The 10,979-nt window shown below is 38.0% G+C and overlaps 1 protein-coding gene across 1 annotated transcript; it reads right to left on the reverse strand.

Annotated features, from left to right (window-relative positions):
• Nucleotides 1–2,343: 2,343 nt before the first annotated feature.
• LOC149949405 (uncharacterized) lies at nt 2,344–3,104 on the reverse strand. Its single transcript, XM_090169204.1, has 2 exons — nt 2,561–3,104; nt 2,344–2,503 (listed from the first exon to the last, which is right to left on the reverse strand). Exons 1-2 carry the CDS (start codon nt 3,021–3,023, stop codon nt 2,451–2,453), a joined length of 516 nt encoding a protein of 171 aa, XP_090025330.1. The 5' UTR covers nt 3,024–3,104; the 3' UTR covers nt 2,344–2,450.
• Between the last annotated feature and the right edge of the window lie 7,875 nt (nt 3,105–10,979).

Consider the following 10,979-nt stretch of genomic DNA (forward strand, 5'->3'; position numbering starts at 1 on the left):
ATTCAATTATGGTAATTCTGGGAAAAAAATGCATGTAATTAAGTTATCGCATTGAAAGAAGCTTCACTGTTTTCATAATGAAATGTAAGGGAAGTTGGCTTTAAATATAGTGGAAAATTACCTTTGTTATTCTATGTTCACCCATTGAGTATGGTAGCAGATGAAAAAAAGAATTAGCCAACCTAATACTGTAATATATGGAACATTTTCACTAAGAATCACAATTATTAAACCCAAAAAATATTTAGCTATTTTATTATTACCTTACAAAGCTAGTCAGACTTAGGGAAGCTTGTTTTAAGATATGTTTAAAATTAACTTGATAAAAACAATGCTTGAGCTTTTAAATGATACAGGGTCGATACCAAAATTTAAGAAAAGCTTGCTAAATGAAATTTTTTCACTTCCTAACATATTCAATGGGTGAACACAGACTTAAAAAGATAATTTTCAACTATATTGTAAGGCAACTTCCCTTAATTATCACCCTGAAAACACTGAAGTTTCCTTCAATCCAATAACTCTAACCTATGCAAATTTTTAACTCGAATCATCACATTAACTGAACCAAGAAATATTTATCTCTTTTAATAGTACTCTACACAGCTATTCAGACTTGCAAAGTTTTTAAAGTTATGGTTAAATTAGAATAAAAAAATGATATGTAAATGATATAGGGTGGATACAAAAAAAATCTTATTTAAAAGCTGAAGTAATTTTCTTTTAAATTGAACACCATCACGTAAAAACAACCTTGCCCAAGTCGGAATACCTGTGTTGGGTAATTTTAAGGTGGTTGGGTATTTTTTTCTCTTTAATAATTGTGATTCTGGAAAATAAAACTGCATATAATAAAGTTATGGCAGTGAAGGAAGTATCAATGTTTTTTCAGTGAAATGTAAGGGAAGTTGCTATTTCTAGCGCGAAGAATCCCCACCTGATGTAAAAAGTTGGATAAATCGGGGACAAAATACAATTTGAAGCGTCTTAGATCGTATAGCCGCTGGTTAAAATTCTAGTTGAAAAACATCGCCATCTTTTTGAAAACTTTTATAACCATCTTCGACAAAACTTTTGTACCAAAAATATCATAACAATACTCCCAATTTGAAGCGTCTTTTTTTAAAGTTTTTGATTATATAACTGTCCCCCTTTTTACATTCGACTCTTTTTCCAAAACGACACTTTTAGCCATCGCGGGGGGGGGGGACACCCGCTGTGCCTATTTTACGCACTTGGGTAAGGGCAATTCACTAGCTACCTTTTACCCCCCTAGGTGGGGATATTCCGTAAGACGGATAGCTTTGCGCGTGGTGAAAGTGTTTGAAAATAATGTTACACGGGGAAAGTGTTTGTCGGCGAAAATAGTTGTGAACAAAAGGCTCGACCTATTGAACTTCTTGGGTTTATTGCATAACACCACTCGCACGTGGAGAAAAGTGTTTGACAGATGCCGTAGGGGGACATTCCCTAAGACGGATAGGTTTTGACAAGTGGTTGAGAAATAATGAGGGACCTATTGACCTATATGTAAATAGGCAAGTTACTCGGGTTTATAGCTACTGGCTGTTTGCATAACATCATGTCAGATGATTCCACCACCCCTACCGAATAGGGACGCTAAATGGGAGATCCTCCAGCTATCGGTATTTGACCTATTGACCTGCCGAAAATGTTCGCAAATGGGGGGCTGTCGGGGGGACTGCTTACCCCCAAAGGGGACTGTTTCCCCCCAAAGGGACCCACGGATCGGTATATCGCTACCCTTATCTCTATCGTGCAATTTAGGTCTCTTATAACTGGAACGCGCCGCGCGTGCAAATCATATTTTTTTGCGTCTTCAGCAGCGCGCGCTTTTACGTTGTTTTTGTCTCACCGACTTCTCAGCCGGTGTCGCGGCGGACGCGCGCTTTTCGATTTACCGAAATTTCTTTATTTTATTAAAAATTAACCTCTCAATATTTTTTGATGTGGTTTTCGGCATAAATTTTAGTTTTTAATGGGCTGTAGGGCTATCTAACTGGTTAAAGCTTGACCGTTCCCCTTTAAGGACTCGGGGATTAGGATTCCAACACTATCGCACCCATTTACAAACCTTCCGATATCTTTGTAAAGGAAGAGTTTGCCATCCGTTCAACCATTCTTGTCAGTGCCTAACTTTCTACCACTGCGCTGCGTTTCAATCAAAACGTACAATGGGTTCCCTCAATATACGACCCAAATTGTTCCTCCGCGTATAAGATTCCGAGACACTCGATCTCAGTCGCTGAGTAGTTTTGTTCGGTTTCTCTAAGGGAGCGACTAGCGTATAAAACACGTATTTTTTTATTATTATATACATATAAAGAATGTTTTGAAGTCAATACACAATTTTTCAGATTTTGGCAGAAACATTTTTAAATTTAGTTCTCTAGCGTTCATCTTGGTTTTCTGGTCCTTTTCTTCAAGATTCAATTTGGTTTCGGCCGAATCTTGGTAATCTCACCATCAGCGTCTTCGTTTTCTTTGGGTTTAACGGATTCATTCAGAATTTTACCTTTTACGCCGGTTAATATCTTACTGAAAGTCTTAGTTGTCACTGGAAAAACGCCACTGACGTTTTTCCTGGTCGCGTCTTCGGCTTCTTCTTTGGTCTCTTCTTTCATAGTTGTCCCTTTTGTCTTGGCGCTTTCTACTTCGGTTTTCTTCGGGCTGGGCTTAGCGGAAGTACTACTACCAGGCCAAGTACCAGATGAGATTCTTTCATCGGAATTAGGACGAAAAGATGTACCTTTCTCTGGAACATCACTACTGTCTTCAACGTTTCTCTTGGTCCCATCTTTCTGAAGTGTTCCTTCTTCTGTCGTCTTCGGGTTGGGCTTAGCGGAAGTACCGTCCACAGGCCAAGTACCGGATGAGGTTCTGGCGCCTGAATCGGGCCTCGAAGACGTCTGATTTCTACTCCGAGAATACAAATACGCTCCACCGAATGCAACGGCCACCGCACCAATTCCAATTAACTTATTGGTCAGTGAAGATGCCATTTCGACAAGAAAGCGGAAGGAAAGATTTCGAGCTGTTGCGAATAACTGGGGTTAACGGGTTTGAAATGTTTTGATATTTGAAAGCTCGTGACGAAAAATTACGCGAAATAATATGTTCGCGTGACCACGGACATTGAATATACAGCACGAGTATATATAAGTAATTATCGCCTTATTTGTCCCAAAATCTGGCAGTACTTAAACCAAATTTCTCAGTTAAAAGGAGAGTCGATGAAAAAAGGAAAATGGCGGAGCCGAGTGTTATTTAGGCGAGCTTTCATTTTTGTCATGAAAATTTTGCATTTTTGTTGATACGTTAATACCAGATATGGTTGACAATGGGAAAAACTAAAAGATCTCTATGTGTTGATGGGAATTAATTTTTCTTTCTTTATTAATTTATTATTAAGATAATTCATTTTAAATCCTAAAATTAATATATCTTCATTTGTTTTCTTCCGAATAGATAAGGGACAGCCAGCAAAGCAGACGACTTTTACGCGTGCTTTCGAAATCGTGACGTCACGGTTTGCTTACATGGACTCTATTTGCGCGAAAAGTATCCGCAGAGACGTGGGACATTTCGCGGCGATTTTTTTTTATAATAATAATCAGCTAGGCTAATACCCAAGGCACCACCTTAGGCCTAACTCTTCAAGCGACTTTTGAAGCCATTAATTCAGGTGGCCGGGTTACTATGCGTAGGAGGGTGGTGGCAAGCCCTGCATGCCACGCGAGCCAACAGCTCCCTACACTAACTATTACCGTTAACCTCAACAAGTTTTTATGGAAGAGGAAACCGAAGAGCTCGGGGGAAAACCCTTAAACCAGCGGGGAGAGAACTCGCAAACTCAACGCGGAAGGAGTTGTTCCGAGTTTTCACCCAGTGCCACAAGTTGGGATCGAACCCGGCTCCTATTGCTGCGAGGCGAAAGTGCTAACCACTCCGCCACCCCACTTTTTTCAACTCAGTGACTCGTCCTGTTTATTGAATGTCCGTGGCGTGTCTCTTGTTATTATGAAGGCCCGACAAGAGAAGGTACATTTTAACGACGCTTCTGATTAACGAAAGATGGCTCTCTATCCGGTTAGGCTTCACCTTTTCCGTTGAGATAAAATTTCGATACTTCGTTCTGTAAGAGCTCCAAATAATTCTGTTCGTTCTGTCGATGTGGCCAAAAAAGGGCCGATCAGTCGATCGCCGACCAGACCCGCCAATACTTTGAAATTGGACTTGATGATTGTAAGCGAATCCCCAGTGAGGATTAACTCATCTCACAAGTGGTTATTCTGGTGGTTGAAAGGGCCATCTGTGGAAAACGAACATTCATCGAACACCAAAAGTAGATGAAGAAAATAACGGTTTTCTTCACGCGTGATGCAGTGATGCTCAGCCATTTCCAAAAGTCATAATGACGTTCCGTATCGCCATCGTGAAGTGCTTGGTGAAGAGTCACTCGGAATGGATAGAAGTGATGGTTTCGCAGGGTTCACCAGACGTAGTCCCTTGTCAAAATCAGGCCATCATTCGTGATACCGCGTCGAGGGTTAGCAACAAAGTAGGTCCAGGCAGTATCTCCCTCGTCGATGTTCTGATATTTCCACGCAGTGTTACCGAAATGTGACTTTTTAGAATAAAGTCTATGTCAGTGACAAAAAGTGGTAAATAGTGACTAACAGTGGCGTAGCGAGGGGGGTGGAGGGCGGACCACCCCGGGCGCCACCATTAGGAGGGCGGCAAAATTGCCCCTTTTTACAAGGATGATTTTGGCGCGTTCATCCCTTCTACTTCACCTCTCTTCCTATCCTCCTTGGAATTATGATTCCGCCCCGGGCGACACTGGCCCACGCTACGCCACTGGTGACTAATAACCAGTAAATGCATTTAAACGATGTAAATAAGAAAAAATAAGTAATTACAAGTTTATTTCACAAACGTTTATTATCATCAAAAGTATTTAATATTGCAAATTCAACAGTTTAAACATGTTTTAAGCAGTTAAACTAATAAACTTTTATTAATCTTCGTCTGCTGACCAATTATAATGTTGTTGTTCGTCTTCGTTCTCACTTAAGAGCTTACGCTTTCGGATGTTTCACCACATGATTAAGTTCATTTTTCAGAAAACTCGCGTGTCCCGAAGTTGAGCTTATGTCACGAGAATAATGATTTTTCAAATAATTAAGCAACAAGCCTGGTATGTTTTTCTCTTAAAGGGGCTCCAAATTTCGGTGGCAAAATGTGTGTAAAGTCAGTAAAGTGCGAAATTTACGGTTGCCTCTGCCCGCCTCTGCCAAGGCCGAGTGAGGGGTTGGGTGAAGGAAAAGCATGCTCAACTTTCTTTTTTTTTACACTTAATTTTGGAGCCCCTTTAAATCGAATCAGTGGAAAATCCATTGATTTCATCAGTGGTGGGGGGCTTTCTGTTGGTGGGGGCCCATATGCCTGTGCCTAGTAGGCCTAGTCCTTAATCCGGCACCACAATTTTTTCAAATCCATCCACGTGGATTATTTAATTTTTTTGAAGCAAGTTGTGAAATTTTTGGGTAAAATGGGTACGCGACAAAATAATTAGAGTAAATTGTGAATTTAAACATTACTAAAACCTGAGTGTGTGTTGATCCTTTTTTGTGTACCGAATTACCGATAACACTTAACAAATGAGTGGTTATTTACTTATTTCTACCACTGAATTCCAGTCTATCAATTTACATTCATTCCTTCGGTACTTCGCATGTACATCCCTTACATCAGAACTTACAACTTTACGAAAATGAATGTACGTAGGTACACTAACAAAGTTAAGTAAGTTTAAGAACAATTAATTTGTAAAGATAAAATTAAAGATACAATTTCGATATAGTAGCGCTCGCGAAAAATTAAATCTAAAAAATAAACTAATGTCAAAGAAAAGTTACTCGTACCTTTGAAAGGAATAAAAACAGCAGTGTCGTTAAGCCAATCACTCGCGTTGAATATTGGAAAATTAATAAATAAATAAATTATTTCGCAAACAAATTTTTTTATATTAAATAATTTGGAGGCCCATATACTAAAATTTTGGAGGCCCCTTAAGACGACTTTTGGAGGCCCCTACCAAAATTTCAAATAGGCCCAGGCCTACCCCGGCCTATTGCTGGCGCCGCTACTGCATATTCCCAAATCAATGAAAATAGCTAAATGTAACGCGCGAGCGGAATAGTGCGATAAAAATATGGGCTAGAAGTAAAAAGAATTAAAAAAGATTTAAAACCCCTATTTTGTAAACAGTCCTTGAGCAGATGTATAAAAATATTTTAAGCCTAGGTTGGTTTCCCTGAATATCATGAAAATCGGTATTTTAGGTACCAAACCCCGCTATTAGGGTAGATTAGGGACTTTAAAGAAAAATAAGGACTTTTGGGCATTTTAGGGACCTGGTGGGAACCCTGTAAAAGGTATTCTCCCTTTCATGTTGATCAACGAATTACACATTTCTACCTCGAGATCTCGCCAAAGCTTAGGATTATTGGCGCTAGTTACGTAAAAAACCAATCGTTGCTCGTTTTTAAGTGTCGGCTCGACGTTAAGTTGCTCTTTTTTTCAACCGATGTCGCTATCGTCGACATCAAAATAAGATAGTTAAGCTAAATTTTGACCCAAAATGCTATAATTATAGCTACCCCTCGCGTTGATTGTATCGTTTGTAAATTGGTCAATAACATACATTACAGCAATTATAAACAATATTTTTATATATATTTATTTAATTATATATAATTTAGGTTAAAGTCCTCTAAATAGTGTATAAGTTGATTAAATATAATACTCTACAATGGCTCTCTGACGACTTTATCATTAGGCTATTTTGTATTTAACTTCCTTAGCCATTAATAGATGGCACCACGGTCTCCACCAAAGTCGCTTTTTTTTCGGAGAATCGGATAAATTCATGGCCATCTCGAATAACAGGGGCCTTTCCATAATACAGGTGGAAATGATAGAGCCGACAGTTGCTTTATCAGACGATTTTTTCATTTAGTCTCATAATCCCTTTAAGAACTTGTTGATGTTAACCTGTCGGTGGTGTAGACAGGTTATGTAGTCTGTAGAGGGAACTTGTAAGAGGTGCAGGCAGGGTTCCAAAGTGGTAAATAACGGTATGGTATAAAATGGGAAAAGTAGGAAATAACGTTATGGTATAAAATGGGAAAAATGGTAAATAACGGTATGGTATAAAATGGGAAAAATGGTAAATAACGGTATGGTATAAAATGGGACAAGTGGGAAATAACGGTATGTTATAAAATGGGAAGGTGGGAAATAACGGTATGGTATAAAATGGGAAGGTGGGAAATAACGGTATGGTATAAAATGGGAAAAGTGGGAAATAACGGTATGGTATAAAATGGGAAAAGTGGGAAATAACGGTATGGTATAAAATGGGAAAAGTGGTAAATAACGGTATGGTATAAAATGGGAAAAGTGGGAAATAACGGTATGGTATAAAATGTGAAGGTGGGAAATAACGGTATGGTATAAAGTGGGAAAAGTGGGAAATAACGGTATGGTATAAAATGTGAAAAGTGGGAAATAACGGTATGGTATAAAATGGGAATGTGGTAATTAACGGTATGGTATAAAATGGGAAAAGTGGGAAATAACGGTATGGTATAAAATGGGAATGTGGGAAATAACGGTATGGTATAAAATGGGAAAAGTGGGAAATAACGGTATGGTAGAAAATGGGAAAAGTGGTAAATAACGGTATGGTATAAAATGGGAAAAGTGGGAAATAACGGTATGGTGTAAAATGGGAAGGTGGTAAATAACGGTATGGTATAAAATGGGAAAAGTCGGAAATAACGGTATGGTATAAAATGGGAAAAGTGGTAAATAACGGTATGGTATAAAATGGGAAAAGTGGAAAATAACGGTATGGTATAAAATGGGAAGGTGGGAAATAACGGTATGGTATAAAATGGGAAAAGTGGGAAATAACGGTATGGTGTAAAATGGGAAGGTGGTAAATAACGGTATGGTATAAAATGGGAAAAGTGGGAAATAACGGTATGGCATAAAATGGGAAAAGTGGTAAATAACGGTATGGTATAAAATGGGAAAAGTGGGAAATAACGGTATGTTATAAAATGGGAAGGTGGGAAATAACGGTATGGTAGAAAATGGGAAAAGTGGTAAATAACGGTATGGTATAAAATGGGAAAAGTGGGAAATAACGGTATGGTATAAAATGGGGAGGTGGTAAATAACGGTATGGTATAAAATGGGAAAAGTGGGAAATAACGGTGTGGTATAAAATGGGGAAAGTGGTAAATAACGGTATGGTATAAAATGGGAAAAGTGGGAAATAACGGTATGGTATAAAATGGGAAAAGTGGGAAATAACGGTATGTTATAAAATGGGAAGGTGGGAAATAACGGTATGGTATAAAATGGGAAAAGTTGTAAATAACGGTATGGTATAAAATGGGAAAAGTGGTAAATAACGGTATGGTATAAAATGGGAAGGTGGGAAATAACGGTATGGTAGAAAATGGGAAAAGTGGGAAATAACGGTATGGTATAAAATAGGAAAAGTGCGAAATAACGGTATGTTATAAAATGGGAAGGTGGGAAATAACGGTATGGTAGAAAATGGGAAAAGTGGTAAATAACGGTATGGTATAAAATCGGAAAAGTGGGAAATAACGGTATGGTATAAAATGGGAAGGTGGTAAATAACGGTATGGTATAAAATGGGAAAAGTGGGAAATAACGGTATGGTATAAAATGGGAAAAGTGGTAAATAATGGTATGGTATAAAATGGGAAAAGTGGTAAATGACGGTATGGTATAAAATGGGAAAAGTGGTAAATAACGGTATGGTATAAAATGGTAAAAGTGGGAAATAACGGTATGGTATAAAATGGGAAGGTGGGAAATAACGGTATGGTATAAATGGGAAAAGTGGTAAATAACGGTATGGTATAAAACGGGAAAAGTGGTAAATAACGGTATGGTATAAAATGGGAAAAGTGGTAAATAACGGTGTGGTATAAAATGGGAAATTGGGAAATAACGGTATGGTATAAAATGGGAAACGTGGGAAATAACGGTATGGTATAAAATGGGAAGGTGGGAAATAACGGTATGGTATAAAATGGGAAAAGTGGGAAATAACGGCATGGTATAAAATGGGAAGGTGAGAAATAACGGTATTGTATAAAATGGGGAGGTGGTAAATAACGGTATGGTATAAAATGGGAAAAGTGGGGAAATAACGGTGTGGTATAAAATGGGAAAAGTGGTAAATAATACATTTTCAAGGACTACTTACAAGTTACAGTATTTAAAACCTACATTTATGGAGATAAAACCTTTAAGATTTGGAACAGACTTGTATAGTAATGAAAATAACGTTAAAATCTTCTAAAGTTGATATATTCCTTTTTTTGGATGATTTTCTTGATTTCACAAATTATTTTACTATTTAAACCCATATATACCAATATTTTCCACTATTTACCATTATTTACCAGTGGTATGCACAATATTCCAAAAAAGGTATTTTTGGAACAGAAACGCGATTGGAAAATTTCAATGACCTAAATATATGCTTCTCTCTTGATGCGGTGAACAAATTAGACGTAAAAAACACGCTTTTCGAAATGGGCATAGAACCTGTGAAGACACATGTTTCATAATGACCTAAATGGATTTATATCTCGTAAGAGGTACCTTATGAACTTCTGGTTGAAACTATTAAAGATTAACTTGTTAGTAAATTCAACATAACAAAAGCTTGGAAAATACCTTAAAGGGAATATAGCCTCAGGTATTTGGTGTGGAAAACCAACGTTTGCAGCTCTGGCCGCTCTTGCCTTTGGCTTTTAAAATGTTTGGCCGCTTTTGCCTTTGGCGCACTGTACAGGGAAATTTGAAAAATTGAAGGGGTCTTCCATAAAGATTACTGTGCAGGTTATATTCCCTTTGAACAGCGCAATCAGGTAATCACAATAGCTGTAGTGTTCTATGCTATGAGACGTTAATACAGGGTGTTTCAAAAGGTTATGCAAAAAGTTTAAGTTGTAGGGGGTGATTTGAGAAGTATGCCTGTTTTTTCACCATTTTCCTACGATGAGTTAAAAGAGAGCCAAAGTGTGGCCTACTAGCCCCTGGAAGTAGGCAGAAAACTAAGCAGCAGGGAAATGCGAACATTAAGGTTTAGGATTCGTGTGATAGGTAAAAAATGACTTTGTAATCAAATCGAGGTAACCAGCGTAAAAAAGTAAACTTAAACGGTATATTAACTTGAGACTTTGCAGAGTCCAGACTAGTGTAATAGGTATTTACGAGTTTATCGAAATAAATCAACGTTTAACAGTACACTATGAAAAACACTTTCAATGCATAGCGTACTGTTAAACGTTGATTTATTTCGATAAACTCGTAAAAACGTAAACAGTATTTAAAGTCCCTGCTGCTTGGTTTTGCGCTTGTTGCAGCCTACTTACAGGGGTTAGTAGGCCACACTTTGAAGCTCTCTGGCGCTCTGTTAACTCATCGTAGGAAAATGGGAAAAAACCGGCATAGTTCTCAACTCACCCCCTACAACTCCTTCAAATTGTTTCATCATTTTTTGAAACACCCTGTATATTGAAATAAATTTGAGTCAAATTTCAGGTGATTGAGCATTGTTTTTATTTTATGCAAAATTGTTTATGCGAAACTGTACAAAACATGAACAATAACGTGTGATAATCGTCACAAGAGAATAGAGGACTAGTAACGAAATTCGTTGCGCGAAAAGGGGGGGGGGGGGCGTAAGTGACAAGAGGGAAGTGAGAAAAGGGGGGAAGGCAGAACGAAATAGGGGAGGGCAGATTTTCATAGGGGCGGGTATTCAATGAAAACAATCATAAACACAACCGATAATAGTTTCCATAAATATTATATAAAAAATTAATTTCCGAAAC

Source organism: Leiobunum rupestre, chromosome 3 (assembly GCF_980474605.1).
Source record: "Leiobunum rupestre chromosome 3, qqLeiRupe1.1.hap1, whole genome shotgun sequence".
Lineage (NCBI taxonomy): Eukaryota > Metazoa > Arthropoda > Arachnida > Opiliones > Sclerosomatidae > Leiobunum > Leiobunum rupestre.

What these genes read in the sequence shown, in the direction of transcription:
- LOC149949405 (XM_090169204.1), bottom strand. Translation starts at nt 3,023, where the DNA reads ATGGCATCTTCACTGACCAATAAGTTAATTGGAATTGGTGCGGTGGCC. An exon ending in AGTGACAACTAAGACTTTCA is followed by an intron (nt 2,504 to 2,560) that starts GTAAGATATTAA and finishes TTAAACCCAAAG; the next exon opens with AAAACGAAGACGCTGATGGT.